Genomic DNA, 26,349 nt, shown 5'->3' on the forward strand with positions numbered 1-26,349 from the left:
ATTTCTTAGATGCTGATTTATTTTTTCTGCTCAGAGCACCATCCAACAGTGGGAGGGCCCATGGAGTCCCTCCAGCAAATGAAGTGGTCTAATGGTGAGAAACAAAACAAATCTAGAATAAAATGTGTAAGATTGTGAAAGAATGGGCAAATACATAGAAACAGCTTTTCTAGTTATTCAACTGACAGGCAGCTGTTCCCTGCAAGCTAGAAGGTGGAGAATCATCTTATAAAATCTTCCCTTCATAGAAAGTTACCAAAATGCTTAAGAAATAGAACAACAATACAGAATAATATTTTTATAATATCTGTATTATTAATACAGAATGGGGAGCAGCTGCTTAGTTTTTCCCATATCAATCAAAATGGTGACAGTGACAGAGAAATCCACATGTGGGACAATTCACATTCTACTTAAGTTAGCAAAAGTCAGGGGTTAGCAGCACTTTGTACAGCTCAGGCTTTTACAGTGCTCTTGCTGCTGGAAGGCTGCCAGGGAAATGCCATCAGGGGGGTTTGCTTTCACACTGCAAGATCTGCAGTTTTGTGTCAGGTTAAGAGGAAGAGCAACATGGCACTGCACTCTTCATTGAAACAGCAGTGGTGAAGCCAGGGTAAGAACAAAGAAAAACTAAGAGACATAAAAAATGAGAGCTGAAATTGTTAATATAAAAATGCTAACAATGTTCACAGGACACTGAGCTGCTATAATAAACCTGTGCTGTAAGAGAATGTGGCAAATAGTGGGCTATGATTTCCTCTTTTTGTCAGAGAAAGATAGAAGGAAATCATTATAATCTAATATAGATGACATCTTTGATGATTATTTTTAAAAAGTAAAGTGTCGTTTAACCAAACCTAACATAAGTCTTATTTAAAATGTCACAGTAGTCCTCATGGGGGAAAATAGATTTATTTTTCTCGGTTTACAGCTGTAGGCTTTGCAGAAATACTCCACAGTAACTGCATTTGAGGAGACTGATTTGCTTTATATCCAATATTCTCAAACCCATCAAATATTAAATTCCATAATGCTTTTGAAAATGTTACCCTGTATATAATGTATTGCACCTGTCTGTACTTGTGATACCTACACTCACATGAAGCACAGAGAATTGATGTTAGCTTGTCCAGATAATTAATTTACACTTTTCCAAGGAGTGGGAAACAACTTGGGATTTACAAAAAGACCAGTCATATTTCAATTATTAAAAGCTTTCTTCTTTCTTCTAAGGAATGAAATTTTACATTATACACTTCTTAACAGAGAAATCCTGGCAGAAACAACTTGCAGGTTAAATAATTCCTGTAATTCCAAGCAACCAGCCCAGGTGTATGACACTAGTACAGATCTGTTTGTTTCCTCTATGCTGTGTGTACACACACACTTATTTTCTGAGCAGAGAACTGACTCATGGTAGCTAATTGTAGTAATGAACTCCACAACACAGGGAATTAATTTAGTATTCTGGTGTGCCTCTGCCCAGGCATTTTCTAGGCACCAAAATGTTCCTCAAAACTCATCTTTAATGCTGAAATGTGGCTGATCTTCAGGTTTAAAGTCCAGATTGGGGCTGCCATCCTCATTCAGAATTCGCCGAGAAGTATAGCCAACAATTGGATATTTGGCTTTATAAACATTATTGAAGATGTCATCCAGGGACTTCAGTTCCTCCTCTGTGAGTCCTGTCTAAAGGAAACAGGGAAATGAAAGTCTTGTCTCAAAGAAATAAAAATAGAGATATTTACATGTTGTTTTGGTTTTTTTTTAATGGTTACTGTAAACCTTAGGGTCAGCTTTTGGATTTACACAGCAGAGCATGATGAATAAAATTGATAGCACAGCCTGTAATTGTATTCTTTCCATTCAAATTCAGCCTTGACAAAACTTTAAGGTATTCAGGTCAGACTAGCAACAACCCACCACCAGAGCTAGCATTCACTGCCATGCCAGGATACACCAAACCAAAAGAAAGGGATTTACTGTCTTTGTGAGCATCTTTTTAAACAGCGGGCAATTTCCATTTTATATGCTTACAGAAGTTGTATTGATTCCAGAAATGAAAAACTTTCTTTTTGAAAACTGTTAGCACCTTTCATGACCAGTAAATATGTTTTATGTATCTAAAGAGAACTAATGCATTTTGATTGTAAATATGTGAGTCAACTTATAGAAATGCAAACAATTTAAAGTCATCATTCATCATCTTGCATAATAATAAAAATTTGCAAAGTGGAATTAAACTGATGGCCCATTTTCTTACTGTGTCATGTGTAAGATCTGCTGGATCCAGAGACATCTTTGCAACTCCTCTTGTTGAGTCTTTTCCAGCCAAAGCATTGTATGGGGCTCCTTTTCCATAAAATTCTGTCAGATTAAAAAAAAAATAAAATCCAGTGATGATCTGACAATGTACAGGCTATGTTCAGCTTCTACCCTTCACCAGACTGTGAACTGAATGTCAGTGAATTGAAAGCAACGACTCAAGCCTAAGACTCTTCTTTCCTGAACTGACTTTGGATTTCCTACTTGTTGAGCTTATACAGCTGTTGAACTTCCTACACTGCATTCTTAAAATTTGCCTATTATTTAGGGAGTTGTGCTTTACATTCTCATGAGATGTTTGTAGACCCCAGAATTTGCAAGCTCTGTGTAATTTAGGATTTGAAGATCAGCCAAGCCAACGTGTATGCCCAGACAAGGTTAGTACAAACACAGTAACAAGCCATTGGTTTACTTATGATGACATCAAGGCAAGTGTCTAAGACCCTCCTGGTCCCTTCAAACTTCTTATTGCAAATCTGGATTAAGTAGCAGGAGCTGAAATTAAAACATTTGCAGTTCTCAGGGAGGGCACAAACAGCAATGGGTGTGAGCACCAGCACAGAAGGAAAAGATGCAGCTGCAGCAGTGTTGATATTGTACAGTGGGTACATCCACACTAGGTTTGATCTGCTCAGCTCATGTACCCAGGGCAGTAAAATGCTGTAGCTTCCATGTGGCCTGACCCCACATCTGGCAAGGACTCAGGGAGCTGGGAGGTTCTTCCAGTTTTTATTAGCAGTGCCCAAGCTACCTGGACAGTGCTGGCTTGTCTGTCTGCAAGTTGTGATCTCAGGCCAGTGTAAGTTCTAGACAAAACCTTAGCAGGGGAGCTGTCAAAGGAGGAAAATCAAGTTTTTTAGAAGAGGAAAAAGTCTATCTTTTTGTTGCAATTGAACTGCAGGCTTCCAATACACTGGGAATGTCTGAACCAAATGTCTGAATAACATGAAAGCAAAGTAGACAGCAGAGGAGAAGCACACTAACCTTTTCCAGAGGTGACATCAAACACTACTCCCTTCACTGCCAGGTAAATGGGCTGTCCTTCCTGGAGGGAAAGCCATCAATACATCCTCAGCACTTTGGCACAGGCAAAAAGCAGTTCATTTCAGCTGTGAAATCCACAAGCTCTTAGGACCCAAATTCTTTGTTGTATGTTCTTGTTATGCCACCATGCACGTTCCCTCTCTTGACATCTCTTGCTTGTGCTTTAAACTGCCCCTAATATTCTTTGAGGGTTCAAACATAAGCAATGAGAATCTTTTTAATCTAAACAGCACAACCAGAGAAGTCCCTTTTGCAAGTCACCTCTTGTCTGCACACTAGTCTGCTTGAAGATTGTCAACTGCATTTTTCTATTCCTAATGCAGATGGATATTGCCCAAAATAAAACAGTGTGGCCAACAGCATTATTTGATTAAGAAACAAAGATAAATACATAAACACACGTAAATCTGATCTGCTGAGATCTGTTTTACTTAATAAGCCAGTGCTTCTGCTTTGTGTTTTAAACATAAGATGTAATTTTAGTCAGACATTGGTTAGTCTCTTCAAAGTTTCTAGAGAAGACCCTGAGAAGGTCAGACAGCAAGTGTTTCAAAAGAGAAGCAGATGTGTATCCATACAGGACTTTATCGTTTTTAGTCTGGAGTTCTGCTGAGCCTTCTCTGAACCACAGGAAGCTAAACACTCCTAAGTTAAAACTGTCTTCTTGTTTTGATAATCTTGGTGGGATTTTGTTGTTGTTGTTGTTGTTTTGGGTTTGGATTTAGTTTTTTTTTAATCTAAGTACATGGTTTAATGAATTACTGAGAGAAAATGAACTTTGGCCCCAACTCGTGGTAATCTGAAATTCTCTGGCAGGAGCACCTTGCCAAGCAGGGAGCGAGCAGAATGGCACAGGCACCCAATTATCTAACGGTGTGCGCAGCATCAGCCTCGGCAGCTGCCAGCGGCACCGGGGCACAGGCTGGAGCGCACGGGTGCCGAAACCTCTCACAAACCACGGCCCGAGAAACAAGGGCTGCCCAGAACCACAGGGCGGGGATGATGGCGGGGCGGCACGGCAGCAGAGCACGAGAAACCCGAGCTCCGCGGCGGCTCCAGCGCTCGGAGCGCCGGGGAAGGCGGCAGCGCCGGGACTGTGCGGGCCCGGCCCGGCCTCGGCGCAGGGCGGCGGCCCGGCCCTACCTGGTGCCCGTCGTATCTGGCCAGCTCGGGCTCGGTGAAGAGCCGCACGGGGGCCTCGGCCGGCGGCCTGAAGCGCAGCTCGGGCTCGGCGCTGGCGGCCGGCGGCAGCAGGAGCAGCAGGCAGGGTAGCGGCAGCAGCGCCAGGCACGGCAGCGGGCCCCGGGCCGCAGCGCCCGCCATGGCGCGGATCGCGCACCGCCCCCGGCCTGCGGCCCGGGAAGGGAGCGGCGTGCGACCGCAGTTACGGGAACGCCGTGCAGAGGGCCCCAGGCACAGCCCGGGCTTTACAACAGTTCTTGAAAAAGAACAACCCCCTCGCACGGCTGAGGGGCGTGGGAGGGCTCAGGCTGCGGAAAAGGAGGCTCGGGGGAAGCTTATGGTGCTTCAGGAGGGCCTGAAGGGTGGCTGCAGCCAAGTGCGGGTCTGCCGCTTCTCACGGTAACCATCGATAGGACAAAGGGAAATAGCATCAGGCTATGCCAGGGAGGTTTAGATTGGGTATTGTTAAAAACGCCAATCACTTGTTTTTAAAATTTTTAAAAGTTTAATAGTAATAAAATGGTTATAAAAATAGTAATACAATTAGAGTAATAATAATTTGGACAAATTGAATTAGGACAATATGAGACAAATACAAAGAGTTACGGACGTCCGGGTACCTTTTTCTGGGCAGCACGAGCCCGAAAAAGGACACCCGTTAACAGAGGATTAACCCTTAAAAGCAATAGCCTGTTGCATGGTCATACACTTCATACATGATGCATAAATTTCATTCAAATACAGGATTCTGTCTGGTCATCGTCAACTTCTTCCTCCAAATCCTAACAGCGCCTTCGAGGCGGGAAGAAGTTCGTTTCTTCTGATAAGAGAGCAATAAATTCTCTTTCTCTGAAAGATTTAGGTGTCCTGTGGCTGCTATCTCGCTGCGAGTCCTTTCTTTTTTTAAAAAGTATCCTACATAGCATCGTTTCTATTTTTACAATTTTTATAACCTAAAACTATATTTAACATAGTACTTAGGAGACTTAATACAGCATTACTTTCTAACACAACACATATAATACTCATTTTAATATTTGCAAAAAGCCAATCATAAAATACATGCATTTTTCACAGGTATTGGGGAAGATTTATCCACAGAAAGGGTTGTTAGGCACTGGAACAGGCTGCCCCGGGCAGTGGTGGAGTCACCATCGCTGGAGGTGTTTAAAAGAAACATGGATGTAGCACCTAAGGACGTGGTTTAGATATGGACTTGGTGGCACCATAACAGACACCTAATAATAAAAGATTTCTCAATTTTCCTCCTTCTTCCCCTCTTGAAGTTTCTCTGCTGGCTGTTTTCAACGGTTATTCACAAAATCAGTGCACATAGTGCAGGCTTCATCTTTGTGACTTAAAAAACCCAGACATTTTTAGCCTAGGAACAGACTGAATAAACAGGAAATTTTCAGATTACAGTTTTCCCTATGCTATAAATACAGCACGGGGGAACATTCAGGACTGGCAGCAGAATAAGCTGGGTGTTTATCATTCTATATAGAATTAAGAATATTAGAACCTTTTTACAGTTCAGATACATCTATCACATGCCTCACTGCAGCGCTGACAAGTGAAGATCGGAAGGATTTAAAGCCTGGATGTTTGATCCTCCAGCATCCACTCTTTCTGACTACAGTGCTGTAATTCAAATGTACAATAGGATTGTTATTGTCAAAGGACTTCAAATCTTGGTTTTTAACTTACTAGGCGTGGGCCATAGGCAGAGGGAAATGATCTTCTCAGCAGGGAATCCCTTACAGTGTTGCATCTCAATGTAAAAAAAGTTGCACATGCTTTTTCTTGATGATGCAACGTTAACAATTACTTCTACGCTGAGGAAGGAAAAAAATAAATAGCTCTGTAGGTGTTTGTGGCCACGTGGCTCGTAAATAAGCCCTTACGTGGTTTTGGCTTTTATTTTCCTGCAGTGCCCCATTGCTGCGGGCACGGCGTGAGTGGGTCACCCCAGGAGTCCTGCAGGAGTTCTGTCTGCTGGTCAAGCACGCCTGGTGTTCTGGTAACAGCCTTGAGCAAAAGAAAATAAAAATTAAAATTAAAAAAAAAAATTAAAAGGTAGTATCTTGTGCAGCTTGGGGGGAGCCGGCTTTCCAAGTCTGGAAATTGTATGTTTCATGCTTGTGTTAGCAGAGTTTGCGTTGTGAAGCAGGGAAGTCTCATTTTCCCGTCAGTACGTCTCAGGAGGGAGAGCTGTCCCCACAGAGCTGCCCAGGAGCTGCTCAGGCGTGCGCCGAGCAGCCGGAGCGCCCTGCCCGGACTACGCCTCCCGGCAGCCCCGGCAAGGGGCGGGCACCGCCCGGCGACGGGAAGGGAAGGGCCGGCCCGGGCGGCTCGGGGGTCCCGGTGGCGCCTGCGTGGCCCGGCCCGGGCGGGGCAGCTCGGCTCGGCCCGGCTCGGCCCGGCTCGGCTCAGCCCGGCCCGGCTCGGTTCGGCCCGTGGCTGCCCCGCCCCGTGCGGTGCCGGCGGGCGCTGCCCGGCCCCGCGGCGCCGCTGCCGCCGATGCTATGCCAAAGCCAGAGGTGTCCGCATCCTACCAGGAGGTACGGGGGACCGGCAGGGCTGGGGGCTCGGCGGGCGGGGACAGCCGGCGTGTGGCCGTGAGCTCGGCTCGGCGCTGGGGCAGCAGGCGGCAGCTGCAGCCTGCAGAAAGCACCGGGTGGCCCTGGCGCGCACGGTTCCCTGCTTCACCTTGGAACGGGGTTAAAGAGCGGGCTGTTTCAGCTGCGTGAGGTGGGCACGGCTGGGCTCTGTAGCCGGGGTTTGGTCTGCCGGGTGGGAGAAGCGACTCGGGTAGCAGAGCTCCCGCACCCGAAACTGAAGCACGCTTTATCACACTGCCAAAAGCCCGAGGCAGCGCCTGCTCTGCATATCAATGTACAGGCTCAGCAGCCCGGCTTCTTTGCTCGCTCCTATCTCTCCTAGTAGACGCACGAGCAATTTATGCCAAGCTCAGCAGCGGTAGAGTTACAGCAAAGCACTTTTGTATCTTGCAGGCAAAAGGAATGTAGATATCTTCCTTCCTCTACACGTGACGGGTAGTTTGAGGCTCAGTTTTAATACATTCTAATTTAGTGTGGTACAGTCTGTTTAGTTTCAGCTTCTGGTTTTCTCGCCAGGCTAGAAGGCATTGGAAGATGATGAATCAGCAGATCAGCAAAAGGCCTGTATGAACAAGTTCTCCTTTTATTTAAGGGAGTTTTATCCAGTAGGAAGGTTTTAGCCCGTGACTATCAAGATGGGGTTGACTTGTGTGCTTGTACCTAGGGAAGGTGCTTGTGAGAGTTATTGAATCTGCACTGATGCCTGAAGTGTGGACACGGGCAATACATGTTGTCTTTTTACCTTAAGTATAAGCCACCACTGACACTGCTCCCCACGTGTTTGGGTTTATCCCAAACTGTGTCAGGAGTCAAGATAGGATGTGTGTGTAAGTGCAGCACCTGTGTGTCCCCTCCTTCTACAGCAGTCTTGTTGCTTTTGCCCCTGGCAGGAATGCTCAAATGTCTGGAATTGCCTTTTCTGAGCTTCTTTTTGGCCAGTGTTTTTTCTGTGTACAACACTGAAAAAGAACTGCTGGGACATGGGCAGGTTCCTGTGGTTGTTTCTCCCTCAGCTGTCTGTGCTGAGCCCAGAGGAATGCTGAGTGAAGTTGTGCTCCATGCCCTTCCTGCCCTTGACATCCTGTGCTGTCTCTGCATCCTACTGCAAGTTCAACCACCCTGCAATCTGTGCTCCTTCTGATTGGCACCATGCTTCACCCCTTTATCAGAAATACCACATGGGAAGGGCTGGCCTGAGAGGGTGAGCCTGGCTGGCATGCTCCAGGTTTGCTGTTGGCAGAGCCCCCAAATCCAAGGGGAGTGACAAGTGTGAACTGGAATCAGCTGTCCTGCAGTGTCCTGTGCTGGCTTCCCAGTCCCTGGGAGGCTGCAGCAGGGTGTGTGTGTGAGGTGTTGGGCTTGTAGGTCTGTGCTGCCCTGCCTCATAGAGGTCTGTGTGCTGCTCAGAGCACAGTGGCTGAGCCATGCACAGCGCTGGGATCTTGGTGACCTCAGTTCAGGATCTGCAGTAAAATAGAGCTGGTTTTAGCTGTCTTACACATCAGCTCAACCTGCTTACTGCATCTGAAGCACTCTTAGTAGTCCTGCTCTTGCCTGGCTGTCCTTCTCTGGCTTTATCTGTGGAAAGCTTGTGAAACATCGTGTACAGAGATAAGAAAACATGGTTGCATATTGTTTGGGGGTTTTTTGGTTTGTTTCTAAAGAGTGCTGAAAGTTTGTGTTTTCTGAGCTTACCACAGAATCATTTATATTAGGAATTACCTCTAAGATGATTTTACTTCCACTTGTTGAAAAAAAATTGCTGTAGGTCCTCTTGAGAAGATAAGAAATGTTGCTTATTTTGTTCTTTTTTAACCTTGTGTTGAGATCTCCTTGCCATCAGGAATAGAATTCACTTACCCTCCCAATAACCTCAGTCATTGAGGTGCCTGTAGCTGGGAATCAGAGAGGTGTGGGAGTCAGCTGAGGAGCTGCAGTGACTTTGTGACTTAAATTGTTGGATCAGCCTTGGTATCAGCAATGTGCACGAGTATGATTTGAGCTGGGTTCTTAGCTGATTTAGTGTAACTAGTACAAGAGTTCAGTGAGTACTTTCCTTGGGTCAGAGTAGCTTTTTTTGGGTCAGATAAACAGAACTAGCATGTTTCTACAAAAAGGAGCACAGTTTTAATTTTCCCTTATTTTATGGTGATAATTGAAAAAGGTATTTTCAGTTGGACCCCGGTAAGAGTCTTGCACATGAGATGAGTTTTTAGCCTACAAGTTACCTCTTCACTTCTTGCCTCATGCTATGGGAAATCATGCTTTATTTATGTACTAAGCATTCAAAACCAGCTGGGTAGCTGCTTTCATCTTGCTTTGCATGATGGAAATGAATACAGAAATACAGCAGGAAGTGAAGGAGACTTTACGTCAGACTTTGAAGGTGTAAAATGAGTGGACTCTTTCCTAATAGGTGCTGATGATGACCTGGTAATGGCATAATGATGATTTCAGTACTGAATTAAAGCTGGGTGAAATAAAAGCACTCCCTTGTGGATACATTCACGTTTCTGTTGTGTAAGTTAGGGGTGTAGTGTTTAATAGCATTCAGTGCAGCTGCAGCATTAACTGTGCCCCCGTTTTCCTTGAACAGAAGCAAGGCTAATGTGGTGTGCTGCAAGCTCATGCCTTGGTTTGCATTGTTGTAATCTCTGTGTCCGTTATCACCAGGAAAGAAAGCTTGGAAAACATACAAGAGATACTTTCTATTTATAATGTACAAAGTCTGTAGTGCTCCACAATGTGGTGTGATGTGTATCTGCTGTGACAAGCCTCTGACTCTGACGGAAGTGGCCCAGCAGTTTGAGCCCAGAGCTCTGAATAGCAAAACAAGAAAATATCTGGTCTCTGTTGGTGTTTCAGAAACACTGGAAGACTAATTAGTTGCATAAGCACTAATATATAATAATCTGCACAGTGAGATCAAAAAAGGAGCAGAAATACAGAGATGCTTGACTGTTGTTTCATAATGACCCTGCCACGTGTGGCTGAGACTGTATTTCAGTGCCTTGCCTTAACACCTGTCAAAATGCATCTCCTGCTTTTTGTGCCTCTTTATTAAGAGGTGCTAATGCTCTGTTTGCTGCTATGTGCTGTGGTTTCTTTATGCCTAAAAATATATTCTTCAGTGAGAGAATGAAGTTCCTGCTTGTCAGAGCACACACTCCTAATTGTGGGGTTAAAGTGTGTTGGAGCTGCTGGGGAAATAATTACTTTGAACTTGAATGGAAAGGTGATGTTATTGTTGAAGCAGCAGGGTGGAAGTAGGTTAAATTTGTAGCATGCAAGTCACTTAATTTGTGGCTCTAAGTCTACAGAGCTGTGGCTTTTGTCTTGTGAACAAGTGGAACAGATGTTGGGTGCTCTTAGACTGGGGATGTATTTTTGTGTGTTCGGTTAGTTGGAGCCTCTTTTATTTGTACCATAGAAATTCCAACAATTGCAAGTTGAGAGCATGTTTGGAAATTGAACCACTGTTTTAACTACACAGCTGAGTGAAGATGTGGAGCAAGTATCTGAAAATCCAACAGAGGAGAGAGAAGAAGATATGGAAGTTCATGAAGATTCCAGCTCTGTTATTTTACCAGGTGAGAACTATTGACCCAAAAATTACTGATTTTTAGGGCCTGTTACCTGCTGCAGTGTGTGGCTGTGGTTGTTTTGGTTTTGCTATTTTATTGCACTTCTGAAAGTAAACAAAAACACTAATTTCACTACTTATTTCCCTTACTTCACTAATTTAATTTACTTATTTTATGTGAATCAGTACTGATGGAAAGCCAAGGAGGTTATCCAAGGACTGATAGGAGAATATTTCTTTGTCAAGAACTGTGCTCAATCAAAACACGTTCAGCACATGTGACTCTGAGATAGCTTAGTGTGTCATCTTCCTTTGTTGTGTCCCACCTCAGTGGCAGTGGGTTGCAGGCAGAGTCTGCACCAGATTTACATGAGCAAGATGCAATGTTGAAGAGATGCTTTAAAATAAATTCTTAGTTAGACTGTTCAGGCTGCTTTTGGAGGGCATGGAGCAGTGTGAAATGGGCTTATTGCAGCTCAGGTGTGGGCACTGAGGTTAGCCAGCCTGAAAGGAGCATGGCCTAAATGCCTTGCACCTGTTCAAGTCCTATTTGTTTCAGCAGTGCAGTTTTATGCATATTAATGTGCTAATTGCCTTGGCTGCCATCTCCTGGCATGTAACTTGCCCATGGACATTTGTAAGTGGTTATGTGTGCAATAGGGGTCACTAAAAGGCTCCTGTTTGCTCTGGGAAGGCACAAACACCAAACTGTAGGGTGGGAGAGCAGAGTGTGGCGTGGCCTGAGAGGGCCTGACTCATTAGGTGACACCACACAGAACAGTCAGCAGGGTGCATGGCTGCTTATCTCCTTTCTTACAATGAGTTTTAACATAAAATTTTGTGTGTTCAGCTGTATGTCACTCATGACAAAACACGATGTGTAACTCGAGTACAGGAACCTTTGCCTTAGAAGTATTGCCAAAAGAAATGAGAAATGCAAGGGGTATGGGTAAAGCAGTGTCTGTGTGTGGGTGACACTACTGAGAAGATCTAAAGAGAGCAAGATTTGAAGGAAAGGAGACTCTGGGAGAGTTGGGTCAGTCTCTTTCTAGCTGTAATTGAAAGAATCCTTCTATGGAAGTTTTTAATGTGCACAGGGATTTATGAACTAGAGAGTAACAAGTATCTAGTGACTTCTACTCTGGGGGAGATGCAATGCACAGATCTGGGCATGAGCATTAGAATATCAAATCACTCCACTGATGTCTATGCTGAGTGTGTAAGAATCACTTCAGACTGGAATTGGGGGAGAAAGAGTTTTGGTTTTTAGGTTTTTTTCCCAGAAGCAAAGATTTACCATCAACAGACTTTCTCCTGAACTTTATTTAAACTTTGTTTCTCAGTTGTCCTTGAATACAAACCTTGTTTCCTGCCTGCAGTGGCCTTAAGCAGAGTGCCAAATTCTGGCATGTGAAAGGAGACACAGTCCTAGGTTGATTACACCTCATACTTGAGAAGGAAGTATCTGCCTGGCTGATCATCAAAACTAGAATTAGCTGTGGTTTTTAAAATCAAGCTGAGTTTGAGGCTTACTTTCCTCTCACATGATTAATCTTTAAATGTAAATTCAGCAAAAATATCTGTGTGCTAAAGTCCCAATCCATGTTCTGTTTGGTTCCAGATGGTGAGCTGGGTACCACTACCCCTTTTTTGCGTTTCAGCAAGACCTGCCTAAAGAATGTTTTCTCAGTAATACTCCTGTTTATTTATCTGCTGCTCATGGCTGTAGCTGTGTTCCTTGTCTACCAAACCATCAGTGACTTCAGGGAGAAGCTCAAGCACCCAGTGATGTCTGTCACTTACAAGGAAGTGTCCTTGTATGATGCACCTGGTAAGAGTGGTAACAAGTAAAATGGGGTTAAATTCTTGTTCTTGTTTTTCTTGGATTGTTTTGAATTTTTGGTGTTCATTCTTCAGAGCCCACAGTGCATATAATACTTGACCCAGGTCTTTCATTTCCTCACTTTGGATTAAAAGGCTGTATTGGCTTTGCACAGAAATGTAAATGTTGTATGGGAGATTTTTGGGAGCTTTCATGCCAATAACATGAATGGCAGAAGCTGTGGAGAATTATGCAATATTTCATAGATAAGAAGTGTTTTCAGGCTTTAAGATGAGTCCTCTTTTAGGGGACAAAGTGAATTTCTTTTGGAAACATTCCCCAAACTGTATCATCCAAACAGAGTAAGGCATAGGAGTAACACAGGAGCTCGGTGCTGCACTGGGCAATGAGATGCCATTCACAGTAAAGAGGTGAATTTCTCAAACCAACCACAAAATAACCACAATGCCACTTTCTACTTCCACCCTGCCTTGTTTACAACATGGCATTACATCAGTAGGCAATGAAAGTCTGATGTGACTGCAGGGAACAATGCTGGCACAAAAATGCAGCGTGGCAGCAGAAACTGTTGCAGTTTGCAGGAGGAGTTGCTCCACAGGGGCATTTTTGAGTAGTGAGTTCTGTTGTTATTAATTTTTTTAATTGTCCAGTAGCCATTCATAAGTAGAGCCATGGTAGCAAATGCAGCTCAGTCAGTCATCAGTGAGTTTCCAGTTTAACAACACTTCTGTTTGAAGTGTTACCACATTTTCCAAATACCCACTTCAGTAGTTGTGGTTGAAAGGTATTTTGAGGTGTTGCCATATTGCTGTAGTTGTTTTTCTCTATGGCCAGTTAGCCCAGCTCTGGAAATAGTGCCTTATGTTTGGGCCATATGAATCTGACTGTAAGAGCAAGCAAACTCAAGCTTTTCCCTTTTTTTTCCTCCCCTCATGTGAGCATTTCATACAGCAGCAGGAAGAAAATAAGCAGATTTTAAATAAGCATAGCAGCATACATATAAATCCAAAAGTATTGTTGGAGATCCCTGCAGATCAGAGAACCTAAATCAATGTAGTCCTTTATTTTATTGCTCTATTAAAATCATGAGATGGCAAGTTGCAAGCCTGGAGCTCTGAAGAAAGGAATAAAGCATTTGATATATGCTGAGTGCTTTGACATCTCACATTTTGGTGGGCAGGTCATTTCAGTTGTAAGTTAATTATATCTAATCAATCATACTCTTTTTTTTTTTTTAAGTTGGACTAGATTATCTTCCAGCAAACTTGTTTCCAATAATTAATATGGCATAGGTGGTGTAAAAGCATTTTGAGGTTTGGCTCTTGTATTTTGCTGGCCTTCCAAAGCTGAGGTGGCTGAGGTTGCTTGAATGTGCTGTTGGACTGAAACAGGAGGTTAATGGCAAATGTGGGTTTCCATCCAGGTGGAGTAGTTGCCTGCCCTACCCAGTGCTGTAAATAATAAGGGATGGTAGCAGTTAGTGCATGTTTGATGGCTTTGTTTTTTATCATGGTGTCACATTCAGTTAACAGAAGATATTGTATTCTGAAGAGCATCTTTTCACTTCTGTTAGCTCAGCCAGTGATCTTTGATCTGTCATGTATGGGTGTACATTATTTCCAATTAACACTTGATGTGTTAAAGTCTAATATCTGAAAACTAAAGGACTACATGTCCCATTTGATGCTCCCCAATATATTTTACAGATTCATCTGGGATTGAGAGGGACTGGTGGATTAGCTGCTGGCTTGTGGGAAACTTGGTAGCTTCTATGAACCTTGAACTGCTTTAACAGAATATGAGCCCTGGTTCATTTCAATGCATCATTGGGGTTCTGTCCTGATGCTGTCGGTGTTTTTGTCCTGCTCCAGAAAAATGTGGAAGTGCATGGTTTAATTTGATTGTTTTGTTGCATCTTAAAGACAGCTCAGAATCCTGTGGGATTAAATTCCAGAATGAAAATCGATGTCCTCAGGAAGGAAATCAGTGTTCTCCAATGTTTTTTCTCCCCAAACAGGTATTGCCTTTTACCCAGGCAAGGCTCAGCTGCTCAGCTGCAAACATCATTACTACGATCACATTCCACCTCTGGTAAATCCAGGTCAGCCAGGAGACATTGAATGCACCACTCAGAGGATCAACTACACAGATCCTTTTACTAATCAAACTATGGTAATAACAATATCATAGAACTAAGCTTATTCAGTGTGGGGTTTCTGCTCATAATCTTGTTGGAAAGTCAAAGTATGTCCTACGTGCTGTAAAAAAACTCCTTGCTTCTGGTTTGGATTTTTGTAAACCATCTGTCATTTTGTTTCCAGAGATGTAAAAGACCCCAGTCAGTGTATATATGTGTTTTGGAAGGTCAGCTGTCCTGTGGGTGTGAGCAGCACAAAACCCTTAATGGTATAAAATAAGTCATTTTTCACAGTGAAGCTCTCACTTCGTTCTTCTCCTAAATGAGCTGGGAAGCATTTTCCTTGATATGGTAAACCTAGCTCTGATTGAAGGCAGTATCAGTATCCATTAAAGGAGGATAGCTAATCTCTTTTTTTATGTTTGCTGGGAATTCATACATGAATTCCTGCTGGGAATTACATACCATGTTTGTCACACTTGGAAGAACCTTAAATGGGTACCAAGTGCTTCATTACACTGAAATGCTTTGAGCCAGCAAGATGGGTACACTGAGGAGTGATAGTCTGCCTGAAATTGCACTTAGAAGTGCAGGGAAGCTTGCTTCTTGTTAAACAAATGTCCAAAACCCACAAATTACCATATTCAATACTTAAATATTAATATTTAAGCACTGAATCTTGGTGTAAAGACCTTCTTTTTAAACTAAAAGGAGAGACTGAAGTGGCATTCTTATTAGGTATTTTAATAGATTGTATTAGTAGCAGCCAAGAAACTCTGTGTGTGTGTGTGTTAGATTTCTACAGAGTATTAGTGCCAGATGGTAAATTAATGAACAGGAAATGAGGATTCCTTTGCTCCTCTCACCATCTCTGTTTGCTTACAGAAGTATGCTTTGGTTGTTCAAGGCCCTCGTGATGTGAAGAAAAGGGAGCTGGTGTTTTTGCAGTTCCATTTAAATGAAACAGACCAAGATTTCAGTGCCATTGATTACCTGCTGTTTTCTTCTTTCCAAGAGTTTGTCAGCAGGTATGTAAAGGGGGGATGAGCCTGGGGCTGCATTGAACTTGCTGTCACAATACTTGTGAAAGCAGGGCATTTTCAGTAAAAACCAGGCAGGCTTTTATGATTTTTTTTAAATGTTTGGACTATGTTGATGCTCTTTCATGTCTTTGTTTACTAATGTGACCTTTAAAAAATGTATTGAGGGCTTTTTCAGTGACAAAAACTGTTCTTCAGCTGTGCTTAAACCATTTGTTGTGCACTTTCTAAAAGCTTGGAGTTTGTGCTGGCTTCCTGCTGTCTGCTGCTGTGGGTGCTCAGGAAGTGTGCTGTGCTGGGCAGTGTGTCAGGAAGTGCACCAAGAACACAGATATTTCTGTACCATTTGGGGGTTTTTAAAGCAATTGCTGTAGAGGTCAGATCCCTAGATTGCTTTGTTGTGATTTCATTGAAAGATTAACTCTATTTCTTTGTATTACTGGCTATATTTAAGATTCTGCAGAATGATGTAAATTCATATATTGGGTTTTTGAAATTGCTTTGTATTGGTTTGACATTGATTGCTATCATTGGAGTGTCTAATCTACCTTCTAATTTTAACAAGAATGGGATTAATCTTGTCTTGAACTTTCTTGAAAGACCCACTCTTTCTTCCACCTTTTAAGAATAAATTTCGTATTTAACAGTTTAATTTTTGCTTTAATTTGAATTCAAGTTCGGTTCTTCTCTCTGAGATCCAGATTAAAAGTTAGTCAAGAAATATTAGTCATAGTGACAGCTGATAGCAAACCTTAATTTGATAATAGAGGCTCAGTGAAAAAGGGGCAGGGGATAGAGGACCTATGCAGAACAAAATCAGGTGAGGGAGGGAAGAGAACAGATTTTATTGTAGCAAGACTTCCTCAGAGGCTTGGACAGGGTCATACTGATGTTTTTCAGATGGATCAAAGAGTGGAAGTGTTCAGGCATGCTACCTCTGGGTGGCCAAAGACCAGTTTGGTGGAATTGCCTTTTACAAAGCATTTCTGCTTCAGTGAAGACATCCTAAGTCTTTAACTGTTTTCTGTAACTGTACTGAAGCACCTCATAAAATGCAAATGTTCTGGGTGTTTTAGGCACTGATATTTTAGGGTGAGAGAACACCAGTTAAGAGTAGTGGTGTAGAAGGTGCTGCTCATTCCTTATGTTGTTTTTTTCTGGTTTTATGGCTTGTGCTCTGGTAAGAAATGCTTACATTGGGACCAGTTGCAGCAAGGTTGCTCAGCTCTTTCTGTACTGCCAGGCACCAGCACTGCCTGAGGCCACCCCTGGTGCTGCAGCTGGCTGGGGGCAGGATGAGCAGCTCAGTCTGTACATCCTCAGGCCTTGGCAGCCACAGGGAAATGGGGATGTTTGTTTGGGGATGCATCCTCTGTGCTTGCTTGGGGCAGGCAGTAGGAATAGGAGTTGAAACTGGTTTTGAGCTAACCTAGGTGAAGATTAACATTGGCAAGGGGATGAAGGCCTTAGTGGTAAATGATCTGCATGTCTAGATGGAATAAAGGAAAAGAACCAGCTGTGGGCAAGAGGCCAGTGCTGTCTTTTCTGCAGCATCCTCCCAAACTTGATACAAATGGTGTGGCTTGTCTTGCTCAGTGCTGTGTTTGCTGTCCTGGCATGAACTGGCTGGGCTCAGGGCAGGTTGGGAGGTTACATTTCCCCTGACTGTGAAAAGTGCACGTGAAACTGCACTGTGTGTGTGGAGAGCACTCATTCTGTCCAGCTTCCAGCAGAAGAGAAAATAGAAATGGTTTCTTGTTCATCAGCAGATCCTAAATTTAGCTGATGGGAAGTCTGGCTTAAGATATCTGTAGAAACTGTTGTGTGTCCTTCCATACAGCCTCTGAAAACTTCAATTACTGGCCTCTGTTAACTACTTTTCCTGACGAAGTGTCTCACAGGTTGTGAGGGCCTAGAATAACTCTGTGCCCAGCAGTTCATGTACAGTGTTATCAGAGGTGCCACAAGCAAGAAAAAAATGGTAACTTGTACCTTTAAGAGATTTTCTGTGGTGTAGTAAGCACTGAGGACTCGAGCAAGGCCCAGTTGTTTCTGTCAAGGGCTTCATTCTCTGCAGCCCTTCTGTTAAAATTGGATCAGACTCCATGAAACTGGCACTGCTCACTGGTTTTGTTCTGGGCTCCACAGAACACTGCTGCTCTGTGTGCTGCTGTTGGCCTCTGAGCTGCAGGGAGATGCTGCTGCCTTCTTTTCCTTTTTCCTTTTTTTTAAGGTAGTGGCAGCTGCTGTCTGTACCATATTAATTGGAGGGAGGGAAATAATGAAACCCTTGCAAATTACCCAAAATGTGTGGCTAAAAATGCAAGTTCCTCTCCTGAACTGTCATTAGGATAATACATGGGGTTTAGAAGAAAATCCTAAATATATTCCTGACAAAACTATTGTTAGTGTAGCATGTCAAATAACTGAAATGATGGATACCAGTGTGAACAGATCAGAGATGATTTCAGGGTCTAAACTGAGCTCAGTGTTCATGTCTCTGATCTGGATTGCTGCATGCAGAGAAATACAACATAGAAGGATTGAGACTTTTGGTGCCACACTAGCCTTTGTTAGATGCCATGGCTGTTTGAGAGTTTCCTGCTCTGGGAAACACAAAAGCAATAAACACAGATTGGACTTGAACCACCAGTGGGTTTGGCTCTTGCTGTTGCATTGGAATCTGCTGGTGGCATGTCCTGAACTTCTCTGGCTCTCCTGGGGTGGTCCACACACACTGGTGGTAAAGGATCCACTGCAGCACTACAGCCCAGTCCAGAAATAGGTTAGTGACTCCCACAGATCAAAAAAAAAAAAAAAAAAAAAAGGAAAAAAAATCCCAAACAGCAACAAAAAAAAAAAGAGGTGTAGCCTGTGTGGGTAGTCTGTCTTTGGTGTGAAGAGAGAATTAAAAGAAACTGCCTGGAGAACTGTTTTTCAGCTTAAAATCCCTTTCCTGTCTTGTGTTCACTTGGCTGTGTGTGGTTTTAAAGCTGTGTAATTTGCCCTCTGCTATAATTTGTGCAAAGCTTGTTCCTCTGTGCTGTGCTCCTCCTGTCCACCCCCCTTTTTTCCCCCTCACTCTGTGGCAGTGGTCTGGATTATGGAGATGCCTCTCAGATCACTTCTCCACAGCTTCTCCCAAGATATTATTAATCCTTCTTTTTCCAGCCTGCAATTACTGTCAGAGGCAGAGCACACTGCTGCTGCCTGCCTGCCATGGAAGTTGTGGCTGTAACATTCAGCTCTGTGTCATAACTTCCTGCCTCATTTTTCCATCTTGGCTTGGAAAGCTTTTCTAGGATGCTGTATTTAGCCAGCCATTAGGCATATGACTGCCTGGCAGAGTGCTAATTATGTGTGTTCCTCCTGAGTGGCAAAGCACTCCAGAGCTCCCCTGGGCTGTCCCCTCAGCTGCTGCTCTGCCCACATCCCAGGAGGGGAAGCAGTTGTTGGATTGGGTGTTCCTGTCTCACTGGTTTCCTCTGGTGAGGAGCAGGCAGGCCATGGGCTTTGTCCTTAGGCTCTGCCCACGTCTTTCCTGTGGGAGGTGGAGAGGTGCCATCCTGTTGGGGTCACTACACAAGCACCTCATGTCAAAATAAAGATATTCCTAATTTCCTAGGACACCCTGGGAACAGCATCTGCCTTGATAGGTAGCAAAGTGTGTTAGTTTTTCTTTCCAATAACCCTTCTCTTTTCTGTGCATGTGCACAGTGGAATTCTGTGTCTGAGTCCATTGCCTGAAGCCCTGACTTGAGAGAATGGCTTTGTCCCATGGACATGTGTGTATTCATCTGTTAAGCCTGAGCAGGTGCTGTGGTACAGAGTAGCCATTGCTTTGATATTTATATCAGTGCAGTCCCTTTGGTCCTTGTAGACAAGGTTTGTAGTCTTGGTTTGTAGAAAGAAAGGAAGCCCTGAGTTTGAAAACTAAGAAAAAAAGACAGGAAAAGTGCAAATCTGATCAGCTGGACAAGTCTTCCTGATTGGCCTGTTCTGGGACAAGAGCTTGCTTCTTCACCTCTGCTTTTCTCCTTTACTTCTTTGCATTTTTCTCCTGAAAGACCAAAACACCTTCATCTCCTAAAAGACCTGGTTATGCACACCATCTGCCACAAAAGCAAAGAGCACTCTTTCCCTTCTCCTAGGTAGGTGGATTTAGTCTGGATCAAAACCCTCTCCCTTCTTTTAAGGACCAACATACCCTGGCATATCTCTACAACCTGAAATCTGCCTTAGTAAAAATAGCCTTTAATGGTTCCTGACTTCTCACAGTGGTTTACCCCTTCTTCTCAAATGAAACCTTATTGGAAAAGCAGCTGCAGGGCTGGGCTTATTTCACTGGGATGACATGGAAATGGCTAAAATCACAGTACTGGAGAGCTCCAAGTAAATAGCATGGTTAATTCACTATATTCTGTGCAGCTGGTAGAGAAGAGCTGGAGACCAGATATGCCTTAAAGCTGCCCCTTTACTACTTGCAGCATGAGGGGTGTTGGAAGCCCTAAAGATTTACAGGCACAGTATTAAAAAAAACAAAACCCCAGCCAAAACACATGAAGCAACCCTGCTGTTCTGGGGGCTGCAAATAGCTGGGATTGCATATTGGGATAACAGTTACTGCAGCTGGGAGCCTTACACCAAAGCTTCAGTGCTTCCAAAATAATAGGATTATACTGAATGTCAATTTTGAGGCGTTTTAAGCATGTATGCATTGTAACTGGTTTATTTGGCAACCAGAAATGAGGTGAAGCACCGTGTCCTTCCTCTAGGCTCTTCCTGCTGTCCCTTGCTTCCTGACATGGTGATGAGTTGTTTCCTGAGGTCCTGGCTGTGCTCCTTTCTGTCCCAGGGGTGGCTGCTGAGCAGAGCTGAACTCCCTGTGGGGCAGAACAATCCCTGCAGGCAGGCAGAGCTCCAGGGTTGTAGGGCACCAGGTAAATCCTCTGCAGCTAAGGATGCACCAGTGAAGGGCTGCCATTCATGAAAACATCACTACACACAATGTTCTAGATGTGCTGAGTTTATCAGGTGGAGAATAAAAGGAATTGTGAATGTAGTTTGAAGTACCTGTAGGTCTGACCTTCTGCCTACAGTGCTCAGTTTGGTCAATAAAGTAATGCTTTTTTTTTTCCTTTAGTCCAGAAAAAGCAAAATTCATGAAGGACTGTGAAAGCTCATACTCCAGCTGGAAGTTTTCTGGAGGCTTCCGAACTTGGGTCAAGATGTCCTTGGTCAAAACAAAAGAAGAAGATGGTAGTGAGACTGTTGAATTCAAACAAGAGGTAAAAATTAAAAAAAATAGTAGCACTCATAGTACTCATGATGTTTTGGGAGTTTGGTTTTGTTTCATTGCATCCATGATGCCGCTTTGCACTGAGCAGTTTTGGCTCTCATTGCTCACACTGTTTCTCAAAGAGGGATTCTGTAGAAGTGTGAATGTCTTGATGTGGTCTGCTGTTGGTGTGGCCTCATGGCAGAGCTCAGGAGAGCATCTCCTGACAGCAAGGCCAGAAATCCAAGCCTCACTTGGGTTATGACACCTGTAGTGTCATATTAATTAGTTCTTAAATAATATTAAAACAGCTATCTACAGTTCAAGGTGGAATTGTCTAAATAACAGCTAGTGTTGGAAAGAGGTATTGTTGAGGTTGCCACTGATGTTAGGATAGAGAGGTAAATGTAAAGCCTTGCATCCTTTGTAGCATTCTTATCTCTGCTTTTTGTTTGGGTTTGGAATTTTTAGCTGTTGAGTGTCTTTAGAAACATGGAGTAACTTCACTTCTTGCATCATTTAAAACTAGAAAATATGCAGGTGGAAGATGCAAACTTATCTGGAGAGAAAATGAGCCTTTCATTCCTGTTCTGTTCACATTAATGCACAGGAAAATAATTATGTTTTGAGTTTGTTTTGCTTCCAGTGTTGGTTGGAAAGGAAGTGTCTCACCAGTGGTGAGAAATGCAAATTTTAGGAGCTGTCCTTTCCAGAGGGTGTCTCTTTCAGAGATTATATTTTCTCTTGGTCCTTGGTACTCTTGGGTTCTGGGGAGAGCAGAATGAAGCAGAGTGTGCAGTTCCATCCCTAGTTCTCACAATTGGGTGTTACATGGCACAGCCTTAAGGGAACCCAGAGCTGGGACTGTGAGGGGGGCACACTCCTACTCCACTGGAGAAGGACAGGAGGCAAATCCCAGAGTCATGCAAGTGCCAAGTCAATACTTGGTTTGGAGGAGAGGGAAGAATGCATCAGTCTGCTGCTGCTGCCAGGTAAGCACTGACAGCAGCTGTCTGTCTGTCCTTCATCACCTACAGCTCTCTATCATTTGCCATTTGGTGCTTACCAAGTATAGGATTTTTGAAAGTCTTCCTTTGTGTGCCCAAGTCTAACGTGTCTCAAGTGGAAACAAAAGACTGGCTCAAATTCAGGGGGGAAAAGAGCTTTTTGTGACCATAAACATCTATTTAGTTCAGCAGTTATGGACTGGTCATCTGAGTAAGGGAACTGTTGCTGGTTTGGGTTTTCTGTTTGTTTATTTGTTTGTTTTTAATAAAACCTAGGAACCAGGCATCAGATCCCTATTAATAATACAACAGAAATTGAAACAGCTCAGACATAATTTGCACTTGCTTTGTTTGTCAGTACAACATCTGCTCAAATTGCACCAGGAAGTCCATTAGCCTTTCAAATCCAAACCTGGGAGCTGGCATACTGCAGAGATGGATACAAATACCAGGTGTAACAGAGCAGTCACTCATTCTGTTAACTAGCCCAGCAGTCATTCATTCATTCATTCATTTGTATTTTCCTCCTTTCCCATTGCCTTTGTTTTGCCTTGTTACTGTTTGTTTCCTGGTGTGCAGTTTTCTTGGATGAGTGTGGCTGGGACACTGGTACCCTGCAATAAGGAATCAGCTGTGGAAGTGTGGGGCAAGTGTTGGAAGCCAAAATGAGGGGATTCTCACAACTTTGGGCCTGTAAGCCAAAGCTTAGAATTAAACACTGGATTTGATCCGAGACCTTGGAAAAGGCTTCCAAACTTAGGTGCTAGAAGCAAGAATGTGGATTTGTACTTTAGAGCAGAGGCACATTAAGCTAAGTAGAGGAAAGTTTAGAGTTTTAGGGTACAGTACTGTAGGTTTGTGTGTCAGAACATGACTGGCTAAGAAAGCTTACACTGTAGTATGAGTCCATAAGATGAAATATTTAAGCATTGGGTGAAAAACATAAATATCCTTGTTGGCAGTGTTTTATTGGTTAATAAAAGGTCTTGTAACTGGAAGTCTTGTGACCTTCTGATGAACCATGGGGTAAAGATGTGAGCTGAACTCACCCTTCCTGCCTGTGTAGAAGATAAGGAAAATAAATTGCACCATCTAAAGAGCTCAGAGGTCCTGTCTCTGACACATTCAAAACCCCTCACAAATCCTCACAGGCAAGTCTGCAGCAAAGGTGTTTGAGCAGAAACCACAAGCTGGGGAAGCTCCATATGCTCTGAGTGGCCATGAACAGTGTTCTAGCTCCTGCTTCTTTCTTGCCTGCAGCCTAAAATCTGTGCAGGGCTGGGGCTGTGGATAAGACTGAGAGAAACCCTGAGGTATTTGTAAAGAGGCTGCACCATGGTGGATCAGAGGCTTTTGTGGCAGCTCATCCCTCATGCCATGGGAAGCCTTGAAAGGAGGTGAAGAGTGGTCTCCTTAGAGACTTCCAGCTCTGCCTGGAAAACTGGGCTCCCAAAACATGGAAAAGGCACGCTCTTCCATCATCTCTCTCTTTTTTGTGTCACAAGCCTGATGCACAGTCACAGTGCTGCTGGACTCATTGTTTGCAGTACAGAATTAAACAGGACCAGCAGCAGTACTCCCCTCTGCACACACCAAGATGTAAACACTCCTTTGAGGCTTGGAGAAGGGAGAAGTCCTTCCACCACTGTGCTTTCCTGAGGTGCCTGTGTGACAAACTCCTGGGCAGTTTGTGTTGTGTCCTAGGAGCAGGGGGCAGTTCAGACTGGTGGTGTTGGTTACTGCCTGTGTACAAACCCTGTGTGGTCCCCCCCTAGGCTGGGGGCAGCTGGTACCATACAAGTGTTTTCCTGGGCCTGATGTCTTAATATTTTCCTGGTTGTGGTTCTTGAGACTCTGGTTTCATGTGGCTGTAACACAGTCTGGTATCCTAACCCAGTTCCCTGTTGGAATTGTGTTACAGCTCTGCTGGGCAGCATTAGTTTCAAGTGGTGACCTAGTTAATGGGCAGTACTGGGAAGTGTGGGTTTGGTTGTTAACACCTGGGCTTCTTTCCTTCTTTGCTGCAATGTTCTAGTTTATTCTACAACCCATTTTTCAAATAGAAGGAGTCTTCCTGCCACCATTATGTGATTCTGTGGCAAATAAAGCAAATTTAACATTCATTCATGAGAACTTTCCAAATGTTGTATTACTGCAAGTAAATGAATTTTGGAAGTAAATTGTCCCCTCTTGAGAGGCAATGTAGAAATGGTATTGTAGTGTGATACTGAGTGAGAAATAGGAAAATAATATGAGCGTGAGACAGAGGGAGGAAACTGCCCTTGCCATATTTTGGCAGCCCATTGTTCTAGGTAGAGAAAGGCTGCAGTGGAAGTCTGGTATTTGGAAGTCTAAATAGTCTGATATCTGGAGGTCTAAATAGTCTGGTATTTTCACCTTCTTACAGGCCTTTTCTGTTGCACAAAAGACTCATTGTACTGCTGAAGAGTAACCTGCACTTTCCTTTCCCTGTCCCCAGACCAGTGTGGTTAACTACATTGACCAGAGAACTAAACCAGGGAGTGACCAGCTGTTCTTTGTGGTGTTTGAATGGAAAGACCCTTTCATACAGACTGTTCAGGACGTGAGTAACCCACCAGTCCCCTCCTGAATCACTGTCTGACTGTGCAGCTCGTGCTCTGTGTGTGCATGCACCTCCTTCTCTTACCTAACCCCAAGAACTGCAGACAAGAATGAGGATGCTTCTGAAATTCCAGTGTAGGCTCTTCCTTATGTCCAGTGATGCATTCTGTGTGGAGGTCAGGACCATGTGATGCTGTTCCTTGGGCTGGTGACACTCAGCATCTGCTTGCAGCTAGAGGTACCATGTGGCTAAGAAAATCCCCTGTGTTCCATCAAAGGGTAGCTTCAGGGCAGGGCTGAAATCTTTGCTTTAGCAAGTCTGCTGGATAATTTGATTTAATGATTTCTTTTTTTTTAACTGACAAGAAACCTAGGCTGAAATAAGAATAATAAAAATAGTCTGGTGTAATTTTTTAATCCATTATTAGAATAAATTCATTAGAATAAAATATGGTACTGTATTTACCCAACAACCAAGGTCCAGGAGCAGCAAAATCTAGTGTTGGTGTCTTCTTGCCCAAAACCAGAGTGTGAATGCAGACTGTGTGGGACAGGAGCTGGGCCTTTGCACTCCTGCTGTCCCAGCAGGACCCAGGCCCCTCCCTGGCCTTTAGAGACCACTCCTATTCCCACAGCTCTCACTCCTCTCTACCTGTGTGGAATCAGATGAGGGGACTAATATTTGTCTTCTCTTTCAGATTATCACAGCAAACCCCTGGAACATGATTGCTCTTCTCTGTGGTATCTTTCTGGCCCTGTTTAAGGCAGCAGACTTTGCTAAGTTGAGTGTTAAGTGGATGATCAAGATCCGAAGAAGGCACCTGAAGAGGACTCGGCAAGTAACGAACCACATAAGCTGAGCCTAAGAGTGCCTTTTAACTGTTCATAGCAGGAGGGATAGAAAAGAACTGGAATGAACTGCAATCAGCAATTCAAGCTGAAAACCAGGAATGCTTTCTTCCAGAGAGATGCTGGCTGGAGGAACAGCCTAGTGAACTGGCCTTGGAACTGCAGAAGGCACTAACTCTAGGACAGGTCTAACAAACTCACGCTTTTCCAGTCCAAGTTTAACAAGTTCACCTCCATGTATGGGGGACCCAGGGGGAAAGGAGGGAACTCAGCAATGTTCAGAAAGCCATCACTGTAGTAAATTGTGAAAAGTGGACAGTGTTTTGAATGTTTCTCCAACAGACCCTTTAGTTTCTGCATCAGCTGTGAGCTGCTCCCATAGCAGTCACTGCCCTGATGGTGCTTAGTGGAAGGCAAAGTGCTCTGAAAACATCCTGGCCTCTCTTCTCCAAAGTATACTTTAAAACAAAATACACTGGAATTCCATTACATGTCATCTTTAAATCAAAGTACAATGACTTTAATATTAAAAAATACTTCAAGTAATCTATTGTGTGCCTTCTTTGAAAGTATCTGCTCTCAGGCTGGGAAGGAGATTCACAGGAGGCAGGAGTGCTGTGGCCTGAGGAGAAGGTGAAAACCACTGATCAGTCCAGCTCAAAGGAAACTCAAGCAACAGGACAACGTAGGGGGCTGAGCTGGTGGCTGATCTCAAAGTCTCAGGCTGTTGTTTTTCCCCCTTTCTGGCAGTCTTTCCTAAGGAAGTGAAAAACAGTCTTTCATCAGCAGGGCATGGAACTGTGATTCTCTGTTCTGTGGGGAATGCCTGCTCACCAACTGTGCTGGGGTGCTGGTGT

The 26,349-nt window shown here is 43.8% G+C and overlaps 2 protein-coding genes across 3 annotated transcripts; one reads left to right on the forward strand and one right to left on the reverse strand.

Annotated features, from left to right (window-relative positions):
- NENF (neudesin neurotrophic factor) lies at positions 1-4,857 on the reverse strand. The gene is made up of 4 exons (XM_071426383.1): positions 4,513-4,857; positions 3,310-3,370; positions 2,264-2,367; positions 1-1,689 (listed from the first exon to the last, which is right to left on the reverse strand). Exons 1-4 carry the CDS (start codon positions 4,690-4,692, stop codon positions 1,513-1,515), a joined length of 522 nt encoding a protein of 173 aa, XP_071282484.1. The 5' UTR covers positions 4,693-4,857; the 3' UTR covers positions 1-1,512.
- Positions 4,858-6,860: 2,003 nt separating this feature from the next.
- On the forward strand, positions 6,861-26,038 carry PACC1 (proton activated chloride channel 1). 2 transcript variants are annotated; one of them, XM_071426417.1, is made up of 8 exons: positions 6,861-7,112; positions 10,666-10,762; positions 12,377-12,586; positions 14,616-14,770; positions 15,621-15,763; positions 20,919-21,063; positions 24,540-24,644; positions 25,342-26,038. In XM_071426417.1, exons 1-8 carry the CDS (start codon positions 7,077-7,079, stop codon positions 25,501-25,503), a joined length of 1,053 nt encoding a protein of 350 aa, XP_071282518.1. In that variant the 5' UTR covers positions 6,861-7,076; the 3' UTR covers positions 25,504-26,038. The 2 variants fall into 2 exon arrangements, with proteins under 2 accessions (XP_071282518.1, XP_071282511.1); XM_071426410.1 differs by having other exon boundaries at positions 6,973-7,112; positions 10,603-10,762.
- The last annotated feature ends 311 nt before the right edge of the window (positions 26,039-26,349 follow it).

The sequence above is a fragment of the Agelaius tricolor genome, unplaced genomic scaffold (assembly GCF_023055355.1).
Source record: "Agelaius tricolor isolate 1412-34295 unplaced genomic scaffold, bAgeTri1.0.p SCAF_1, whole genome shotgun sequence".
Lineage (NCBI taxonomy): Eukaryota > Metazoa > Chordata > Aves > Passeriformes > Icteridae > Agelaius > Agelaius tricolor.

Excerpts from the sequence above, each read along its gene's own strand:
- NENF (XM_071426383.1), bottom strand. The coding sequence starts at position 4,692 with ATGGCGGGCGCTGCGGCCCGGGGCCCGCTGCCGTGCCTGGCGCTGCTG. Across the intron at positions 3,371-4,512 it reads CCAGATACGACGGGCACCAG|GAAGGACAGCCCATTTACCT; the intron begins GTAGGGCCGGGC and ends CTTTCCCTCCAG. Across the intron at positions 2,368-3,309 it reads TGATGTCACCTCTGGAAAAG|AATTTTATGGAAAAGGAGCC; the intron begins GTTAGTGTGCTT and ends TTAATCTGACAG.
- PACC1 (XM_071426417.1), top strand. The coding sequence starts at position 7,077 with ATGCCAAAGCCAGAGGTGTCCGCATCCTACCAGGAG. Across the intron at positions 12,587-14,615 it reads GTCCTTGTATGATGCACCTG|GTATTGCCTTTTACCCAGGC; the intron begins GTAAGAGTGGTA and ends CTCCCCAAACAG. Across the intron at positions 15,764-20,918 it reads TTCCAAGAGTTTGTCAGCAG|TCCAGAAAAAGCAAAATTCA; the intron begins GTATGTAAAGGG and ends TTTTTCCTTTAG.